We start from the raw sequence: 22,495 nt of genomic DNA, 5'->3' as shown, positions 1-22,495 counted from the left end.
ATACTTTTCACATCTATTTATAAGCTGTCAGTTTTTATTTTTATTTTAGATACTAGTGTTTCAAACACTTCTGTAGAAGCTAAAGTATCAACTTAAGCTTTTTACTTTTTAAGTAAAAGTGTAAATGTATTGGTTTCAAAACTACTTAAAGTATAAAAGTAAAAGTAATTGAAGGGGAACTCTTCAATTACGCAAGGACGTGGACAATGATTGGTCGGTGACTAACGTGTAGTGCTGCCAGTTCCCCGAGTAAGTTCTTCACACATCAGTGTCTCTGCACGGTTTCTGGGGTCTTCAGACACACAAAGATAAAACCACCAATTAAGATATTATTTAGTCTTTGGAACATTATCAACAGCAGAGTGAAACTTTAGTTTAAATAGTTTAGGCATGGTAATACCATATTATGCATGTGTGTTACTCTGGTACTAGAGTAGAAGTCCCTAAAAGACCAGCATGTCAATTAGTGGTCAGTTGTCTAGTGGTAATGAACTGATGATAAACAATTGGCTCTAACAGACTAAACTCAATTACTTTGTATTTACACCACATAAAATAAAGTATTTCCAGAGTCATTGCTGATTCCTTACTGGTTCCTTACTTAGGAACAAAGATACATAATGCAGAGAAAAGATGAATATAAGATAAGCCTGGTGTCCACATATTGTATATTTAATTTCCAAAGAGATAAAAAAAAAGTAAATGTCTCTTTTGATCTTTAGGACAACAACGACAAGTGTATGAACACCTAGAATAAGTTTATTGATGCCTAAAGGATGCTTTATACAGATCAGGTTTTCACCGTTGCTATTGGCTAAAAAAGAGCTGGTCCCTTCATTGAATTGTAAACTAGCATCAGCCTGATGTGGGCATATAAATAAGACTTGGACTGCTATAGAATAGTGTAAAGTGAGTGTGTGTGAATATATATGTATATATATATATATAGTGTGTATGAACTTTATATACACTACACACACTTTACTCATTACACACTGTACATACTATACATTATATACACTATACGCACTATACATTACACACTGTAGTATAGTGTGTGTGTATATGTAGTGTGTGTATATATGTATATTGTGTGTGTGTGTATGGTGTATAGTGTGTGTGTGTGTGTGTGTGTGTGGAACTGGAGCGGGCTGGGCTGCTTTAAACCGGTCCACAATGCCTTGCGGTGTCCCAGTTCCGTTGCTGTGTTTGTGAACTGGATTCGGGAAGGTCTGGCTGAGCCGAACCGAGCCGAGCTGGGCCGAGAGGCGGCGGACGGAGCGCGGGGCCGCAGCGGGGGCTCAGCCGACACAGGCGGGCAAGTTTCGGCGGGGCGGCGCCGGTAAGCAGCGCGGGGCTGGTGGAACGCGGCTCGCCGCGGAGCTGCGAGACTTTCCGCTGTGAGTTGTGAACGGGACCGATAAGAACCCGGAGCGGCGCTGCGGAGAGCGGGAGCGGGGCGGCGGGGGAAGGACAGCGGGACTCTCACTCACAGGTACGGTCCGCGGTTCTGCGGGTTCAGGGCAGCGGGGTAATAACAGTGTCGCAGTGTCTCCGGGCAGAACCGGACCGGGACTCTCCGGTATGCGGGGGAACGGGCTCAGCTCCCGGGGAGGGGGCACCTTCCTCCGCTACTGCAGATACAGCACGCCGTGCCCTTTAATAGAAGAGTTGGGGCTGGGGGGCTGGGAGCCCATGCGGCGGTACACCGGCCCCCCGAAACCCCTGAACCCCCCCGGAGCCCCCGGACAGCAGGAGGCTCTGCCCCGGGTCGGGCTGGAGGCCGTGGCCGGGCTGCACCGCACTTTTTTTGGGCTGCTGCTGGTAAATAACCCGGGTCTGGAGCTGTAGAGGTGCAGAGTGCGGGCCTGGAGCTCCAGCCTGTGTTTATTATATAAAATAAACTAATTTAATCCAGAGCAGATTCTGATTCCCATTTAAAAACTGTAAATTAAACATAAAAATAGTAGAGAGTTCCCAGAAGGGATGAATTTCCTATAGTATTAGAATAAATAATATAATTCAGAAACAGAGGACAGGTGTGTTATTTTCATATTTTCATTTTAAACATCTTTGTTTTCAGCCAAAAATAACAAAACTGTTGGAAGAACATTTTTACTGCACTTAATACTACATGAAAATACTACAAGAAAAATACTACAAGAAAAATAGTTTTGTTTGAGTTGCTATATTTCCATTCTTAAAATTCTGGTTAATTATATACTTTCTAAGATTTGAAAATTTTTGAAAAAAATCAAATACACATCTGTTTAAAAGCAACGAAAAAACACAACTTTATGCCTTCATTTTTTAAGGGTGCTCGAGCCCCTCGAATAGAATTTAGCTAAATGATCTGAATTTATCTTGTATAAAGTAGTTCTATAAGTCCTCCCTGAATGTCTTATTTGTTTAACTATCAGAAAGTGTTAAGAAATAGGCTTTATGTCAGCTGTTCTAAAAACATAGCTGTCTTTATGTTTATAATGACTATAATTACATTATATTAAACTGATATAATAGATTATCTCGTATACAGTTGTTATAAACAGTGATAAACAGGACTTTTTGTACATTTCCAGAGTAAATAGCATCAGATTGCTGATTGCATGTGCAGTGATTTGCTGAACATTTTTAGGAAGTGTTTGTTTTTTGTTTGTATTTTGTACTTTTTAAAAAAACGTATAATTTTAGAACATTTAATGTCAGAGCTGTACTCTGTTCTTAATTTATTCTGATCACCTCAGTTTGTGTTTGCGGTGTGTAAGTTAGATAAATGACTGAAGTTGGAAGGGTTAATAATGCGAGAACTGAGCATTTAGGAGGATAGTTTAGGGGTTTGGTGAAGTTGTCTGGGTTACTGTGTTAATGGGAGGCCTAGCTTTAAATGTTTTTAGCCTTTTTAACCCATTAGAGCCCAGACTCAATCCTAAATATTGATACCAAATTCTAAATTAAATCAGTTAAACTAATTGAGCAACACATTTCTGATCTTTGCTTTGTATCTAAACTAGTTATAACGAATGTAAAACATTTAATTAAAGGGTTTACATGGTTAAATTGGTTGAAACAGACCTGTACACGCTAAAATACACTTTTAAAAAGAGGTAATTTAGTTTTATCTTAAGCAGTAAACCCCAACTTCTGTATCATGATCACGCATACAAACTGTCCTATAATGCTCTCAGCATGTTCAGTTTATATGTCACTTGTAGACTTAAAACAGAGTTAAAACAAAGACTTAAAAAAGAGTTAAACAAAGGACAACATGCTATAAGGAACTTTCCACTTAAGTTAACACTAATTGTAAAAACTTTTAACTTCTAAAATCTTGTGTTCATTAAGTTTTCATCTTTGTTTTATTATAAACGAAAAATCTAATCTCTATTCTGTTACTGAATTGTTGTTTTAGTGTTGCTATAAAAAACATTTCCAGTTCCCACGTTTTAGTGTTTTCCTCACTTGCTGTATCACTGTTTCACCAGAACCTGAAATTCTTGTATTTTGTTTTTTACCATCTTGGTTTTGGTCCAAACCACTAACGCCTGTTTAATTTACACCTTAGCTTCTGATACTGCGCTTATAAATCCTAATTCTTCAGTGACATTTAATTTTACCTCCAAGCTCTTTTTAATTATCTATATGACATTGACATTGTGGAAAAAAAGAGTAGCAGATATTTAAACAGATATTTAAACATTAAAAATATGTTACTCATATTTATTTGTAAATTATCATTTTTTTAGTTTAAAGTATAATCAAAGTTTTTACATCTTTACATTCTACACTTTTGTTCTATTTCACACTTTACTCTTCATCCATTACAATTAAAAAGAATAAAACCCAAAAAAGTATGCCTTTTAGACAGATATAAGATAAAGAGCTCTGTTCTGATTGGCTGTCCTTCTATATTGTGCTTTATTAAAAAATAATTGAAAAGCATCTGAAACACTTTAGAGCTGGTCGATTGGGGGGGGGGGTATGTAAATGAGTTAGTATTATTGGCTAGAAACATTGGTAAAAAAACAGCAAATTCCAAAAAAATGGAAAGTATGGACCATCATATCAATGTCATTAAGAAAGTGAAATCTGAAACATTTCAAAAACTTTAAAAGTATCCTCAAATGCAGTCGCAAAAAGAAAAAAAAAACATGATGAAAAAATATGATGAAACTGGCGCTCATCAGGCCAGGTGTACTTTTTGGCCTCCTCAAAGTAATGGCACTGTAGAAATAATGCAATACAAAAACCTGGCAGTTTCCTTTGAGGGCTTTATAAGAGCACATTATGGAAGATTCTGTTTATTTTTTATACAAAATTATTTACTTAATTTGTTTGATGTTGGTGGTGTTAAAACTCAATGGCAGAACCGATAATAAATCAATTTACTATTATGTTTAACTGATGATGCATTTACAAGTTACAGATTGTTTGCACAGTATGTGGTATTTCTTTTTTGCTATAAGATAATTTGTTATTGTACAGAGACATGCATTAGGATTATGTTACAATATCTGTGTTAACAACTGTTAAATTTGAAAAGAACAACCTTTAATAAATGGCATAATCTTTTTTTACATATGGAAATGGGCCCTATTATTGTTGTTCTGTCCAACCAAGTCAAATCATAGAGTCCCTGTAGGAGTTGAAGGTTAATTTAACTAATTTGATTAAAAGAATTACTTCTTTAATGTGATTTTCTAAATGTGATAATGGAGATTGTATATCTTTACATATAGAAGCTGCAGAGTATATATATATTTTATTTTCCCCAAATTTAAGTGAAATATAAGGAGGTTATATTATGATTACACTGTGTGTAATATAAAAGCTGCATGTAAAGTTGAAGGGGTAGCTTACTATTCATAAAAAAAAACTTACAATAAATAAATATATATTTTTATTAAATGTAAAGGAAACAATAGCTTTAAATTGCAATAAATAATAATCATAATTGAGATCTTATATATATTTTGCAATATCACCCAGCCCTAATTCCCAGTTTCCTGTTTTATAATATGGCATTAATACTTTGCTTTTCCATGACTGATGCTTCATAAACTGCAGAAAAGCATAATACTTTATAAAAGTAAATCATTTTGTATTTACGTCCCATCCTCATTATTAACCCTTTAATGCACAACATTGGTCAAAAATATGTGCATTAATTTCAAAGGTTGTTTTCATATTCCATGAGTTTTTTTTTTGTTCTATCTTTTGAAATCAATTGAATTTACTTTATTATTTTTCAAGCATTCTTTAAATATCTTATTTTTGATTATCACTGATCATTATTTTCATTTTTAGTTTAATACTTTATGAACTTAGGAAGTTACCTATTCATTGAAGTGTGATATAAAATAAAGTAAATTAATATTATAATAAGTTAAAATGGTTTAATATTCTGATTCCTCCTCCTGTGTATAATAGTAGAGACTCGTACAGCTGGAGACACTTCAGCTCTAGGAGCTGCTTGGTTTTAATCCCAGCTAATGCAGGAAATCCTCGGCCACGCCCTCATTAATAAATGTCTCTTTGGTAAGATCTTATTTTATTCTCCTTCACACACATCTGCCTTTTCCACCCCGTCCTGCTCCAGCTTTCGTCATCATCTCTCTCTCTGAGCTCCTCAGACGGAGTTCAGCACTGCCAGCTGGAAACAGCTTTAAAATAAAGAGCCAGCTCAGCCAATCCGCTTCACTTTTCCATATTTCAACTAAAACACCAACATTCCCACATCTCTAACTACATACTGCAGTTTCTCATCTCCCTGCTGCATCCTGATCTCTGCTATTAATGATTAGTTATAACACAGGAATTATAATGTATTAACATTAGTGTACATGCTTACATACTTAACCCTCTATGGCAAAAAAAGTCAAATTATTATTATTTTATTATTATTATATTATTATTTTATTATTACACTCTACCTTCATTTTCTTCTTTTTATATGTTAAGAATCATATTTAAAAGCCTATTTTTCATTTACCTCCTTAGACATACATTTTTATATATTTATATTTATTTTTACTTCACTACTGTACTTATACTAAAATACTAAAATGCTGTATCTGTATCTACCGGAGTATTATTTTTACTTCACTACTAAAATACTTAAGTACTAAAATGCTGTATCTGTATCTACTGTAGTATTATTTTTACTCCACTACTGTACTTAAGTAATAAAATGCTGCATCTGTATTAACTGGAGTATTATTTTTTTATTACACTACTGTACCTAAGTACTAAAATACTGTATCTGAATCTACTGGAGTATTATTTTTTTATGCTTCACTACTGTACTTAAGTACTAAAATGCTGTATCTGTATCTACTGGAGTATTATTTTTTTTACTTCACTACTGTTTATAAGTACTAAAAGGCTGTATTGGTATCTACTGGAGTATTATTTTTTTTACTTCAGTACTGTACTTAAGTACTAAAATGTTGAATACTTTAGTATTTCCACTTAAGTTTGGAGCTTAAAGAACATATCAACTTCTACTCATCACTTTTTGATAGAGCACTTTTATTTAGTACTAAAGTCTGGGTCTCTAATACTTTATTAGTGTGCTTTTTCAGCTATAATTAAGTACTTATTAAGTCAAGACAAACTGTTCAGTATTAAACTTTAGATAAATATACCAATCTAAGATAATTTGCTCACAATACTACGCTTTCAAATATTGTTAAAAAATTATATATATGGAATTGTTTTCACATAATAGTTATTAATAAAACCATAAAGCTATTTTTATATTTTAGATATAAGTAATGAGGCTTTCTCTTGTGCTGTTAATTATTCCTGTTAATTCACTTATTGGCTGAGTTGCAACTGTTATATCAATATTAACATTATCAAAAATGTATTATACTATATTGGGAAAACAATTGTACTGCATATTGTCTAATTGCAATTTTGTATATTTACACACTGTTGCTCACTTATATGTACTTATAATTTTAATAGTTGCAAAGAAAAGTTCAGAGTCGTGTGGAACTGAGCTCAGGCTCGAATCTGAGTGTGTACAACCTTACATTAACTTGAGAAAAAGAAAAGTATGGCGTTGGATCCAGTGCAGGGATTTTGTTGATGATGACTGCACTGTCTCTGTGGTCCGGTCTTTGTTTAGCGTGACGCTGTAATAATCAGTAGATCAGATGTAATTGTATCTTAGCTGAAGGTGTAGATGACGTTGAGTCTCTAATGATAGTTCTGTGCTGGTCTTGCTTCTGTCAGCAGTTTCAGAGAGAAACTTACCACACTGTGAGACTCACTGCAACAGATCTTTACTGTCCTCAATACAAACACGGCTTTATACTCTAAAACACTGAGTACCTCACGCAGTAAAGCAAGGTGTCCTTCTGCTAAAATCCTCTTGTTCTTGTTGTTTGTGAAATACAGCAGGTCTCTGAGTTGTTTATGAAGCTGCACATGATGAAACTCTTCCTCATTGTCTGCAGCAGCTAGTAAAAGAAAATATTCAGAAAAACGAGTCGATGACCCATGAATTAGTATTCATGGCCCCGCCCACCTCGTCTCGGGACTGCCCACAGACAGCAGAGCTGAAGCCGGGCAGCGATGCCGTCTCGTCAGATAGGAGATAACTAACAGCGCTAGGAACAGCATGCAGTTCATTCCTGTGTTATTTGTGCGAATAACACATCAGTGTTTATATACTTTACCCAGTAATTCAGAGCTAAGAAACAAATGATTAGAATTAGTCTATGGAGGAAAAACACCACCAGCCAAGTACAATTGAGATAGGTAGAGATCCCCACCTCTGTGTGTGTAAGTAACTATAGGTTTAAATAGGATCTCCGGTGGATTTGGTGTTTTACAGAGACTCTAAGACTAGGTCAGTGGCTGAACTGCACATAGCAGGGCATTATTACACATGTTGTAAAGTAACATCTAACATTGCAAAAACTGTTATTATTGTAAAAATGTCTTTTCTAACTGTTCGTCTCGCTGCGTCCTGGTGTCGCACTTCTGTTCTATTTGTTTTCATGTATGAATATTCATGAGCAAGAGCTGAAATCCTATCGTTTCTCCCCGCCCACTCCTCCACCGGACTAAAGCAGCGTTATACTGGATCACCGAAGCACTTTTTCTTTTCTTTTTTTCACACAAAAACCTGCTCACATGGCATTAATTCATACTAGACAAATGAATGAAAAAACAATGGAAAGAATTGTAATCAACATTATGTATGTTTGTTTGTTCTTCAGGGTAAAAGGTGAGGAAAATGTTAACAGATCTACGTAAACAGGAAGAATGACATCACCCAGATGAGAGGCATGGAGCTGAAGGTGTGGGTGGACGGAGTGCAACGCATCGTCTGCGGGGTCACTGAGGTCACCACATGTCAAGAGGTCGTGATCGCCCTGGCCCAGGCTATAGGTGATAGAATTAAGTGATTTAGTCAAACTGTATCTGTTAAAATTCACAATGAGGAAGATCGCTGGTTCGAATTCCGGTCATGCAGCTTACCATCAGCTGCCCGAGTCCCGAGAGAGCACAGTTGGTTGGCGTTGCTCTCTTTGCTCTGGGTGGGTACAGTACAGTAGATGGCGCTCTCTCTTCCTCCTCATCACTCCTAGGGTGATGTGGATCAGCACAAGGCTGCGTCTGTAAGCTGTTGTATCTGAACCACCAGAGTCGCTGTGCTTTCCTCCGAGCGTTTGCGCTGTGATGCTACTCGGAAAAAAGGTTAAAAAAGAGGCGGAGTCTGATTCACATGTATCGGAGGAGGCATGTGCTACTCTTCTTAACCCTCCTGGTGTTCACACACATATATATATATATATATATATATATATATATATATATATATATATATATATATATATATATATATATATATGTAAGGCATCACATATATATATATATATTTTTTTTTCAGTTTTTATAGATGTGTTGTTATGAAGTACAAATACATCTTTACCTTACATAAGTAGAAATGTTAGTTATCTATACTTTACTGTATTTCATTCTTTTACATTTTCACACAATGATCTGAACTTTAAAAAAAAATTCTTTTCAGCATATTTTTAATTCAACTTCTCATCGTTCAATAAAACCATCACACCTGCACACATCATTCATTATCAATGGGCATATATGCAGCTAGCCAGCCAGTTTAAGCTGTGAAACAGATCCTTTGAATAGACATTGAGAGGACCTGAAAAAGGACAGCAACTCTATTCATTGTGACTTTAGAATAATTACAAAAGCTTCTTGTTACAGTATTGAAACTCAGGCTAGGCTAGCTCTGGATTGGCTGCTGTTGGCTGTAGCACTGCTGTAAAAATCAGACAATAAAAACAGAGCACATGCCCCCCAGATGCCTATCATAAAGGGAAAATAACAATAGGAAAAATAATAGGGGTGTAAAAAAGGTTGTAAAACTACATCTGTGCAATTTTCACCCAAAACAAAAACATAATATTTACATTTTAATAGTTTAAAGGGCTTAATAAATGTATTTCATAGCACATTTCAAGCTGTGCATTTCAATAGCCATCATCATGAACCATTTTCAAAAAATATTGGAACAAACATTTGGGTTTGATATGAAAAGATCAAAATTTAGCTGGATCTAATACACAGTTTTAAGTTTTAAGTTTTTTGTATGAACAAAAAAAATGTAATATTTATTTGTACTTTGTTGATATTACCACCTGCTGTGGTTTTCCTTGGTCTACCTGTTCATTATCTGTTACTTAGTACACCAGTGACGACTTTCTTCTTCAGGCCATTCCATACAGTTGTTCTGCTATGGTCAATATTTGTGCTCTAATGGCTCTGATTGGTTTTCCATCTTCTTTCAGCTTCACAATTGCTTGTTTTTCACCTATAGACTCTCATAACTCTCTGTTTTTTATCTTGATTACTACTCTAACTATAAATGTAGAGTCTGTACTGGTGAAAAACCTTCAGAGCTTTTTATTGTTTGATATCTTTTGTCTAATATTCGTCTTTTATTATCGAACCAAATGTTTTCCGTCTACAGCAGAAATAAAGAGATAGCATAGTTACTAATAAATGGATTTTAGAAAAAACGTACATTATAGATCTAGTTTTATGGACCTAAAATGAGTTTTATGCTAAATTTTTCCTCCCGAAATCCCTTTTTTATCTTAATCTGAGTGGGCAGATCAAACCCCTGACGTTTGATCTGAATCAGAAGCTGAACACAGCGTATTTGTTTGTGATTTGACCTCATGCTGTAGGGAAGCCCCCTTTTGTCGGCCGGTTCTTTACCCCGTGTTTTGACTCTTCACTTAGCAACAAGCGCTCTTTGTGAGCGTCTTTTCATGAGGGGAGTCTTTGGAACAGAATGTGAAGCACACTATTGTCTCCCAGCGTCTCACAACCCTGCTTTTAACTGAGCAGAGGGAAGAAACGCCACTCTTTCACTGAGAGTTCACTCGTTCACGCGACTGATTCGAGAGAGTGCCTGCACTTTTTATGTCTACTGTGCGATACACAGCTCTGGAAAAAAATAATAGAGCACTTAAAAATTATGAGTTTCTTTAATTTTACCAAATTAAAAACCTCTGGAATATAATCAAGAGGAAGATGGATGATCACAAACCATCAAACCACCAAACTGAACTGCTTGAATTTTTGCACCAGGAGTAAAGCAGCATAAAGTTATCCAAAAGCAGTGTGTAAGACTGGTGGAGGAGAACATGATGCCAAGATGCATGAAAAAAAAAACTGTGATTAAAAACCAGGGTTATTCCACCAAATATTGATTTCTGAACTCTTAAAACTCTTTAAAAGCTTTTCTGTAGTATTTTGTCTGTTGTGTGTAGTATTTTGATATTCTTCAATATATATGCGATTCTTCATTACGATTTAAATTTTGATTTTAGTTCATAATTAACAGCAGTGTTTTAAATTGTAAACAGACAGCACCGTTTAAAGTGATGCACAAGCGATTCTTTCCTTTCCATTTAGTAAGCAGCCCCCTTCAGCCTTACAGCAGCTTATATATTAAACAGGGTGAAAACATAATAAAACCTCCTTATATTTCAGTTTTTATTTAAAGGGGCACTAAGATCTCTGATTTTTTGTTTGGAAGGGGCACTGAATGATGTATGGGTTTAGGGGTGGGGCAGGAGGGAGAGCTGATTGGGCTGAGCAGTTTGCGTCTGATAGCGGCAGGGGTGGGTTGGGGGTTTATTATTGATTGATTATTGATAGAGTATGCAGAAATATCATCCTCGCAAATAAAACAGTTGAACCTGTGATATCTCTCTGTTCTGCTAGTTTAATACTTTTATTAATTAATTAACTAATTAATTAATACTTTATAAAATCTCATTTAGGCCGTCATTAACATGCCACTGCAGTGTACCTACAAATATTAAGTGTTGTGTTGTGTTGTGCTGTGTTACAGGGCGCACAGGGAGGTACACTCTGATAGAAAAATGTAATGTAATGTATTGTAATGTAATGTAATTTATTGTAATGTATTGTGTTGTGTTACAGGGCGCACAGGGAGGTACACTCTGATAGAGAAATGTAATGTAATGTATTGTAATGTAATGTAATTTATTGTAATGTATTGTGTTGTGTTACAGGGCGCACAGGGAGGTACACTCTGATAGAGAAATGGCGGGAGACGGAGCGGTACCTCGCCCCCCATGAGAACCCGGTGGTGTCTCTGAATAAATGGGGTCAGTACGCCAGCGACGTGCAGCTGGTGCTGCAGCGCACCGGCCCCTCCCTGTGCGAGCGGCCCACCTCCGAAACCTCCGCCCTCGGACCCGAGCGCGGCCCCTACCGCCAGAGCCTCCCCCCTCTGGCCAAGCTCCGCCCCTCGGGGCAGGACCGTTCCCTGAAGCGCCGCGAGCCCAAGCGCAAGTCCCTGACCTTCACCGGCGGCGGCAAGGGCCTGCGGGACATCTTCAGCAAGAGCCGGGAGCAGGGCCGCGCCCGCAGCGCCACGCCCGGCCCCGGGGCCCAGGACCTGGGTCAGCTGGTGCAGCTGCAGAAAGAGAAGCTGCGCTCGCTGGAGCAGCGGCTGCAGAGCTGCGAGCGGGAGCTGCGGGAGGAGCTGCTGACGGAGGAGGAGGAGGAGGAGCTGCTGCTGCTGGAGCAGCAGGTGCGGCGGATGGAGGCGGAGATGGAGGAGCAGGAGTTCTGGGAGAACGAGCTGCAGATAGAGCAGGAGAACGAGCGGCAGCTGCGGGAGCGCCTGCAGGAGCTGCGCAACCGGGTGCAGGACTGCGAGGCGCGGCTGGGCGAGTACCTGGCGCAGATCCAGTGCATGGAGGCGTGTCTGGAGGCGGAGCGTCTTCAGCAGGAGCTGCAGCAGAGCAGGCAGGCGGACGAGGAGGAGCTGCGGGCGCGGATGGAGAAGGTGAGGGCGGAGCTGGAGCTGCAGGTGCAGCAGGCGGCCAGGCTGGAGAGCAGCTGCAGGGCGGTGGACCTTTCCCTCGGACAGTCCAACATCCGGCTACAGGTGAGTCTCGAGGAGCACCGCCCCCACACCTGCTCACTTCATTCAGGAGGCGTGGTCTCAAAATACAGAAATTTAGAATTTTATTCAATTCAGTGAATCAGTTTGAAATTTGGACCCAGATCTTATCATATCAGTGAGAGCCTGATACTTTTATACATTTGTCTTCCAAATGAAAGTACAGACATTAACATGAAAAACATAGATTTCCTAAATGTTGAATAATGAACAATTTCTTAATTTCAAAATAATCTAATTTTCATAGTTTCTATCATTTATTATAAGTATTTTATATTCTTAAACCTTATTTTATATTGTAGATATATTATTATTATATGTGAAACCGTAAATTATATTATAGTAGTTATTAAAGTAATTGTAAATGATGTTATTGTTGTTGGTCTATTTGGGTTTAATAATTGTGCAGTGCTTTTTAAGCTCAAAATAAAAAAGTTTGTTTGTTTAGAAAGTATTTTATATTCTTAAATCATGTTAAATTATATTAGATTAGAGAAAAAAAGTAAATCAGACATCATTCTTGTAGCCTAATTTACTGATGTTTAGGCCTGTGGATGATTGTTCACATTGTTGTTGTTTTAATCTTTTGGAGATCTTTTCTTAGAAAAACATTTGTATTAAATAACAGGTCTATGCTTCTTCAGTGTTGCAATGTTAATTAGCAACATTCTGAATAGTTTTCGCTCATTCAAACAGACAGAAAATGTTTTTCAAAAGCTGTTTTAATGCAGTACTTACTAAAATAATGTGGGGTTTAAATCAGGCTTTGGGACAATCTAAGCTCTAATTCTCACACCAGAATAGAGGTCTCTGTTTTAAAAACAGTATGAAAAGATTAATATTGTGGTTTACAAGTGAATGTTTGTTAGATTAATTGATTGATTAATTAATTGATTGATTGATTAATTGGTTTGTTTTGTACAGGAAAAGGAGCAGGAGTTGGAACAGTTAACTAAGGAGTTGAGACAGGTCAACCTCCAGCAGTTCATCCAGCAGACCGGCACCAAAGTTACCGTGCTACCAGCAGAACCTGCTGAAGAGGAGACCAGCAGAGGTACACACACACACACACACACACACACACACAGCTGTGCTTAATAGCACTGCAGCACCTGCTTTGGTGTGTCTTGAAAACAATCATTAGCACACAAGATATGAAAGAGTGAAAAAATAAAATTATAAAATAATATAAGCTAAGCTGAGTTTTTAGCTCACAGCAGCACCAACCCCTTAAACCAGTTCTGCTAAACTACAAGCACAATTCCTGCTTTACACTCAATCTGCATTTCTAAAACACTTTTTCAAAACACTGCATACACACTTTTCTGCATTTGGCACAATTTTCATGAATAAAATCTTTTGTTTTCACAAGGAACACACTGTTATTCAAAACTCTACAGCTAATTACCCTACTATGCATGCTGACTGGTCACATGGGCAAACACTCCTCACACAGGTTTACAATCAGTCAATTAATCAATAAATCAATCAATCAATCAATCAATCAATAACCCCGCCCCCTTGGTGACATCCAACCATCTGCATCTCAACGCTATATCAAAGGCCCACGGCTCAGCCCAATCAGCTCTCTCTTCTGCCCCGCCCCTAAACCCATACATCACCCAGTGCCCCTCCCAAAGTACTCAGTTTTACCATTTTTCAAAGGTGAAACCTCTATATGCTATATAAATCTTCTGTGCTGTTTATTATTGTTTTTGTTGTTTTTTAATACAGAACCGGATCAGACCGGCTCTCTGAAGCGCCTGGGATCGGCTCATCCTCTCCCCAACGCCTTCCGAGCTCTGCAGAGCCCTCTGACCTCCAGCTTCAACCCCGAGGGCATCTACGTCTGATCATCCACAGTGCCAGTGAGCGTCGATAAGTGACCCGACTGTGCCACGCCAGATTTCAACCCATTTCAAGCCTCTCATTCAGACGGGGAGTAAAGCTGGGGTGTGGAGACTCCCCGTATCTGTTCCAGATTCCTCAGAAGAGTCTGAGCGGGGGAATCTCTGTGGGTGATGAGATCAGTGATGCTCTTTGTGGTTTTCATATCAGGTTACACATCAAACTCGCCTCCATCTGATCCATCGCTGAGGATCAGCTCGTTTCCTCGTATCTCCGATGCTCCTCTTCAAGGATCAAAGAGATGAAGGATGGAATGGATGAGCTCTGTATCTGTTCTCCTTCTTTTCTCTTTATTTTTCATCTGTTACAGAGAATTTCCATCCTCTCTAAATCTACTGACGGAGCGGAGCCGTCGTGTGGTCACTTGTAATGGACCTAGACTGCATGATTTTGCCTGCCAGCCTTTTTTTATTTTATTTGCTGTGAAACAGAGTTTCTCTCCACAGTCTCGAGATGCGCCTGATTTACAGAATGCTCCTCAGCAGCTGACTAAATATATATATATATATATATGAGGGATTTATTCCCTCACCTCCTCTCAGACGGTCCTAAAGGCTCGTGCAATGGTGCTGTCAGGCATTAAAAACGCTAGAAGAGATAGAAGAGGATCTTCACTAAGTTGTCTTTGATTCTTTGCTGCTGTTTCATCGTTACATCCTAAACTACAGTTAATATAACTTTAGGAAAGTGTGCACTTTATTGGCCAAAACGTCTACTGTGTAGTTACACAGAAAAAAAAGAGTATTTTTCTCTTTTAACTCGACAATACAGTATAATCCGCTGCTACTTTAACTTTTTTAATCCTTATTGGATTCTTATGCTGTTTATCTGGTGCTTCAAGAACTGAAATAACGTTCATGCAGTAAAATAAGAGAATCTGAAAACAGTGTTTGGAGAGAATTTAGAGAGAGAACGGCTGTTGGTGAGAATAAGAAGTAAAAAACGGAGATTAAATGCATTTTAGGTATTTTTTAATGCATTTTTAGTTTTTAAGTTTCAAGTTTAAGAGTTCAGACCAGCTCCTGTAGGGAAAAATTAGATTATTGTCATTTTAATCCTTTAACAGACCTTGATCCATAAACAGGCTACAGGTGAAGGTGATACAAAACCATTTTACTTTGCAGTAAAATAAAAATTTATTCATATTCTGAAAGCATTGAACTTTATAGACTCTCCTACAGCCTAAAGTACACTTGGAGAACCTACTATATATATATATACAATAACAAAACAAAGGTATTTAGGACAATATTATTTTTTTATGTTAAAATTAAAGAAAGTGCCAATTTCATGATTTTTATTCGTAATATTTTAGTTTTAAGTTGTAGATTTACTTCTAATTTAAAATAGTTTTGATTACAATTATAATTAGGATATAAAATGATTCTCAGTCATGTTTTTTTTTTTTATCACACATGAAACATTTATATGTACTGCTTGAAAAAAAAATCCTATTTAAAGACCATTTTATTCCACTAATATAATAATAACATAATGGCATAATAATGTCAGTAATAATAAGCATTTTAGATTATTAATACTTTTTTTTGACAATTCTACTGGAATATGGATTGTTTTGTTTAAATATCCAAAATGAATAAAAAAAAAAAAATTGAGATAAATTTGTTCATTCAATATGAACAGCTCACCTTACTAACATTACATTAAATACAATATATAAGTAATATTGAAGTCAGGGGACAGGTCCAGTTATTTTCAGTTTATTTATAGTTTATTGACAATCAAACTAGTTTAGCTATTTTAGCTTTACACTTCCAGGTGATATAAGTTTAGTTTTCTTTTACTTTTATTTTTATTAACCTTTTATTGTACCGTTGACTTCATATAACTTCAGCTTATTTTATTAATATCATATTAAAACAAACAAACAAACAAAAATCGTCTGGATTAAGATCTGTAAAGGTTTACTATTGGCTCTAGAGCTGGGCGATATGCCCCTAAAATAATATCACAATATTTCTGGGTATTCTGGAATAACGATATTATTGACTATATGAAAAAAAAAACTTTAAGAATATACTACTGCAACAAAACAATAAAAAAATATGTTTTGTTCAGCATACCAATAAAATATGGATGGTGTGGCGCAGTGGATAACACCACTACCTGCTAATGAGTTCCTACATTATGTGGGAGACTGGGGTTCAATTCCAGGTCTGGGTGACTAAAAACTGTGCTACACTAATAAGAGTCCTTGGGCAAGACTCCTAACACTACATTGCTTTGAATAGTAATTAAAAATTTGGTATTAATTCAGTAGAAACACTTATATTTCATAAACAGAAACAAGACCCTGATTTTTTATAAAATAATAATAGTGTAACAATATATATATATATATATATAAATATAACAAATATAATGTAATGTAACAAAAATCTACCACAAAATTTAAGTCCAGTGTATTTAAACAGTTAAAGGTAAAAACTTTAAAAAGCAAAACAAATACAAAATAGAGGCGTTCGGGAATATTGCAAAATCAATTTTTATTAAAGATTTTATATATATATTTTTTTTTTCCCGGAGTTATTATTGCGTACGATACAATATGGTACACCTAATTGCCACTTCTCACTACATGGTACAATACAATACTTGATATTTCTTGCTTTTTGGTTTGTTTTTTTACTAAAAAAAATTAGCCAGTTCTGGGTACCAGATGTCCTTTCTGATTCCAGAGTCTTTGAGAAAAATGTAGTTTTGGTCAATAAAGCAAAACACTCCTAATTTTGTTCACTTTCACTCAGTTTATATTCCTTCTTTATTTTTAATGACATATATTTTTTTATTACGATTATTTACTAACAAATCAGTTCCAGATATTTAAAAAAAAGACTAATAAATTATTTTATTAAGCATTTAATTACCATTTAATTTGGTATTAGGTCAGTGCTGTATAGTAAGGAGTATTTTTTGAGTATATTGTCTTCCTTCACTTTCACTCGGTTGTTTTGGACTGCAGTGAGTTTTGATGGTGTTTTATTAAATCAGCGCTGTTTCAGATCACAGTTAAATCAGTTAAATATACAGGATGAATCTCCTTAATGAATGTAAAGGACTGAGAGTGTGATTCACACCTTCATTTAAAACCATTTAAACATCATCTTATATTGAATGTAGGATCTAATCAGATATTGTAATCATCATAATAAGAACTCTGGAAAAAAATTAAGAGAACACTTCAGTTTCTGAATCAGTTTCTCTGATTTTACTATTTATAGGTTTATGTTTGAGTAAAATGAACATTGTTGTTTTATTCTATAAACTACAGACAACATTTCTCCCAAATTCCAAATAAAAATATTCTCATTTAGAGCATTTATTTACAGAAAATGAGAAATGACTGAAATGCATCTTGGCATCATGTTCTCCTCCTCCACCAGTCTTACACACTGCTTTTGGATAACTTTATGCTGCTTTACTCCTGGTGTAAAAATTCAAGCAGTTCAGTTTGGTGGTTTGATGGTTTGTGATCATCCATCTTCCTCTTGATTATATTCCAGAGGTTTATAATTTGGTAAAATCAAAGAAACTCAACATTTTTAAGTGCTCTCTTTTTTTTCCAGAGTTTACATTTTTTTGCACTCAATTTAGATTTAATAGAAAATAATCACATTTAAACATGAGTGTAAGAGATTAAGAGCCCTGTTTTATTGATCTATAACAAATCGTCAAATATATGCGCCAAAATGTCGTAATATATTTGTATAAATACAGAAAATACATATTACCAGCTTTACAGTCTCATTCAGCCCTGGAAAAACACTGGTGCATCATCATTTCTCATAAACGCCGCATTACAGTATTGTTCTCTGCACTCAGGGAGCTGGTCTTCACTGTGACGGCCTGTGGACAGTGACCGACGAGCTTTAATACACTAAATAAAAACACCGTATTAACCCGCTCTGCTGCTATCTGATACTGATATCCTCTGATACTGACCCTCACATGACCTTCATGATATATATATATATATATATATTTAAAATTAATATGTATATCAGGAATAAAAGGTGTTTTAATAATGCAGCGAATAAATAAATAGATAGATAAATAATAACAGTATTAATCTGATCAGAAAAATACCTTTAAAACGTCACTTTTTTCCGCCGAAGCTTGATGTCAATTTTGAAGTGGTTTCATGAAAGTCTCGAATTTCATTTGTGGTATTTTTGAATTTTTGTACGAACATTAAATTGAATCTGTTTGCCAATAATAATTGTCGCCATCAGAACAAAACCTTGTATCTTCACAGTAGAACCTCGTCCTTCATATTGTGTCAAAATTTAATGGACTAAAATACTTAATTTTAGTAAAGTTGCCATATTTTGGACATGCAAGGTTTTGTTTGGGCCGTGTGAATATTTACATTGATGCAACTAAACTACATTTTGTAACAAGTGAAAAAACAAAACAAAAACAAACAAAAGGTGCCACAAAAAATTGTTGTTTTTTTTGAGAATTTTAGAGCAATGTTATTGGAGAACTACTGGATTCCTTAAAAAGATCCATTTTAGGAAGAATTTCCGAAAGTTTAAAGCGATATGTTGTGATGCATAAAATCAGAGTAAAACAACAAACAGGGAAAAAAAGAGCATTTTATTTTTTTTAGTTATTGGCACCACACTAATATATTATTTTAAGTTTTACATTTAAATATCTACATTTAAAACACTTTAAAGTCCTAAGAAGACAAAGATTTACATATACATGTAAATATATACATATTTTTTATGCATCGATTAACCCAATCTTTTTATCCACTTTTTATCCAGTAAGAACAGAGAGGTCTTTAATTCTGCTGCAGGGCTGCAACTAATGATTATTATGTGATAATCGATTAATGTGTCAGTTATTTCTTTTGATTTATCAATTATTAATCAGATAAAAAAGAAAAATACGATTTACAGCATTTTATTCAATAAACAAAACTGTCTTTGTCCTAATATTATCAGTAATAAAGGAACACACAACCTACCATTATTAAAAATATTAGTTTACATGAAGAATTAACCCGAAAGTTACATTAATTTTATTATTAGAATTAGGTAATAAAACAAGAACAGTGTATGCAATGTAAATATACACTCAGCTGTGATTCACAAACACTTTCACCCAAATCAGAATCAGAAAAGACCCTGAAAAAGGCTTTAAATTAATTATTAAAAATGTTCGGATTGATTTTATTGATTTTATACTTTAATTTTAGGTGGAATTTGTAATGCTAACTTGTTCACTATAATAACATATACCTAACTAATCGATTATTAAATTATTAATATTTTAACAATCAATTTGGATCGATTTTAATCATTTTAATCAATTCAGTGTTGCAGCCCTACGCTGCTCTCTAGTGGTTGGAGTTTAAACACAACACAAAATGAACCACAGTCTTTCACCAACCTGTGCAGGAAGAGACATCATAATTTAAAAATGATATTGCATTTACAAGAATTGACAGAATTGATAATTCAATGATATATCAATATTTTCTTATATTCTGAAGACCATCATGTAGAGGTTATTTCTTTTTTTATACTTACAGATCTCAAATAGCTTTATCATTAAAAATGTTTGGATTGATTTTCTTTTACTCACAAGTAAAAGAAGTAGCTGTAATGTGAAGTGGCTAAAATTAGTTTTACTAAAACTACAGCTTGTTTTGGAACTGTTGGTTGAGCTGCCACATTTAAGGTGGAATTTAAGGTGGAATAGAAAGGAAAACTCGTTAATACTAGGTTGTTCACTATAATAACGTATTTTCAACTAATCGATTTTTAAATTAGTTTAATTAGTAATTATCTTAATAGTCAATATGAATTGAGCCCTACACTGCTCTCTAGTGGTCGGAGTTTAAACACAACACAAAATGAATCACTGTCTTTCACCAACCTGTGCAGGTAGATAGATCATTAACTTAAAATTGACACTTTATTTATAATATATTTTCTTACACTTATACCATCATATAGAGGTTCTTTCTTTCTTTATAATTCTCATGTATCAGATCTTATACAGCTTTAAAAATGTAATAATAATCTAAACATCTCTAAACATCAATCCTTCAGAGTTTTTATTGAATCATTAGTGGTTCTTCCGTGGCATTGCTCTACATTGCTCCCTTTTGGAACCTACAGTCCTTATCAGTCAGAACACAACTGCTTTTATTGATCTTAATATTGATTTTATTGAACACCACATGCACACCTTTAAGTCCTTTAATCTGACGAGTGTGGAATTAGTTGATGAGCATGCCTTACTAAAGAAAATAAAACAGCGTAACAAGTGTAAATATGAACATATCAGTAGCAAAGAGAACTATTTTTAACATGGTCAGAATTAATGCACTACAGTGGAAATATAACGGCTGATATGATGTAAATGTTTCTATTTTTATTCTTAGTTAGGTGCATGCTCCGGTGTTCTGTTGGAGGGCAGCAGCGAGTCCTACAGTCTTAATCTCACAGCACTGAAGGCGTAAAGTGTGTTCAGCGTTTTATATTGAGCGTGATGATGATGAAGACGATGATGATGAAGACGATGATGATGAAGACGATGATGATGATGTCGTAGAGACCTCTGTCATGTGTTTCATGCAGGACTTTGCAGCATGAACTGCCCTGAATTTAAGCAGTAAAGAGATATATTTGGGTTCACGCCTCCAGATCTAGTAAAAGCATGTGCTAAAGGATGTTCAGATGCAGCTGTTTGAATATTTGACGCTGAGAGAAAACGTCTATAAGCAGTACCAAAATCACTGTGGACAATCCAGCATTGTCCAACTCTATTTTTCCAGTAACGATGTAATTAAAAGTATGGTACGGTACTTCTTTCTTCTTTACGAGTATTAAATGCCTGAGAGAAAAGACTATTATACATAAAAGATTGAAATTATTTATATGTTCAAAATGTATAAATACTTGTATCAATCAACTCAACATAAAATACATTTAGAACAGTGCAACGGCTTCTGCTCGTTCTTTTATTTCCCTTCATTACTCATTTATTAGATAGATACTATCACTAGTGATGCTCCAACACCAGGAGAGTGAAGAAGACTAGCACACGCCTCCTTTGATACATGTGAAGTCAGACTCCGCCTCTTTTTGAACGTTTTGAACCAAGTAGCATCACAGCGCTAACGCTCGGAGGAAAGAGCAGCGACTCTCAGCGGTTCTGATACATCAGCTCACAGACGCAGCCTTGTGCTGATCCACATCACCCTAGGAGTGATGAGGAGAAAGAGAGAGCGCCATCTACTGTACTGTACCCACCCAGAGAGAGAGCAAGAACAACTGCGTGTGCTCTCTCTCTGGGCTGCGGCAGCTGATGGCAAGCTGCATAAGCAGGATTTGAACTGGCGATGATCTCCTGATCATAGTGGCAGCGCTTTAGACCGCTGGACAATTAAACTCTAGATAGAATTTAATTAAAAATACTTCTGTAGAACTTGAAGTGTTGACTCAAGATTTTTACTTTTTAAGTACTGATTTCAAAACTACTTAAAGTATAAAAGTAAAAGTAATGTAATGGGGAAAGATAGATAGATAGATAGATAGATAGATAGATACCATTAAGAACAAGAGCTTCGGCCACGCCCACAGAGTCCTATAGTGCACTATTCTACACAGATTTCTCTCCTAAAAAACTGTTTATTTGGGTATTTGAGTAAAGAGCTTTCGTATATGTACAGTAAGGTTAGATTTCCGATATTTTGTCTGAGGATAAGTTTTCTGTGAAGTTTCTCCAGCACTAAGGCTAGGTGCAGCAGCATTAGCTAGACGTAAATGCCACCCGACAGCGCTAGAATGAGGAACCCTGAGTTTTTCAGTAACGCAGAGCGATTTTAGCTAGCAGTTCGCCCACGTAGCTTGTTTTAACACAGTAAACTCACAGACTACAGTCTGATATACTTGCCTCTGAATGAGTTGGCAAAACAGCTAGCGCTGCAGCTAATGCTAATGCTGCTGCACCCAGTCTTAGTGCTGGAGAAACTTCATTGAATCTCCTGTATAACTCTGTACTTCAGTGGAGTGTCTTTACTGCTCCTTAATACCTGACTGATAGAATTCT

General features: G+C 35.9%; 1 protein-coding gene across 2 annotated transcripts; it reads left to right on the top strand.

Moving 5' to 3' along the window:
• The first annotated feature begins 1,163 nt into the window (after positions 1-1,163).
• rassf8b (Ras association domain family member 8b) lies at positions 1,164-21,386 on the top strand. Of its 2 annotated transcripts, XR_007437935.1 has the most exons (6): positions 1,164-1,495; positions 8,232-8,403; positions 11,595-12,478; positions 13,418-13,547; positions 14,228-20,929; positions 20,960-21,386. XR_007437935.1 is itself a non-coding variant. In XM_049474982.1 (5 exons), exons 2-5 carry the CDS (start codon positions 8,292-8,294, stop codon positions 14,344-14,346), a joined length of 1,245 nt encoding a protein of 414 aa, XP_049330939.1. In that variant the 5' UTR covers positions 1,164-1,495; positions 8,232-8,291; the 3' UTR covers positions 14,347-21,386. The 2 variants fall into 2 exon arrangements, 1 of the variants encoding a protein (XP_049330939.1); XM_049474982.1 differs by having other exon boundaries at positions 14,228-21,386.
• Positions 21,387-22,495: the final 1,109 nt, after the last annotated feature.

The sequence above is a fragment of the Astyanax mexicanus genome, chromosome 2 (genome assembly GCF_023375975.1).
Source record: "Astyanax mexicanus isolate ESR-SI-001 chromosome 2, AstMex3_surface, whole genome shotgun sequence".
Classification (NCBI taxonomy): domain Eukaryota; kingdom Metazoa; phylum Chordata; class Actinopteri; order Characiformes; family Acestrorhamphidae; genus Astyanax; species Astyanax mexicanus.
The sequence above is the reverse complement of the archived record's forward strand: the minus strand, read 5'-3'. Positions and strand labels throughout refer to the sequence as shown.

Excerpts from the sequence above, each read along its gene's own strand:
- rassf8b (XM_049474982.1), top strand. The coding sequence starts at position 8,292 with ATGAGAGGCATGGAGCTGAAGGTGTGGGTGGACGGAGTGCAACGCATC. Across the intron at positions 12,479-13,417 it reads AGTCCAACATCCGGCTACAG|GAAAAGGAGCAGGAGTTGGA; the intron begins GTGAGTCTCGAG and ends TGTTTTGTACAG. Across the intron at positions 13,548-14,227 it reads TGAAGAGGAGACCAGCAGAG|AACCGGATCAGACCGGCTCT; the intron begins GTACACACACAC and ends TTTTTAATACAG.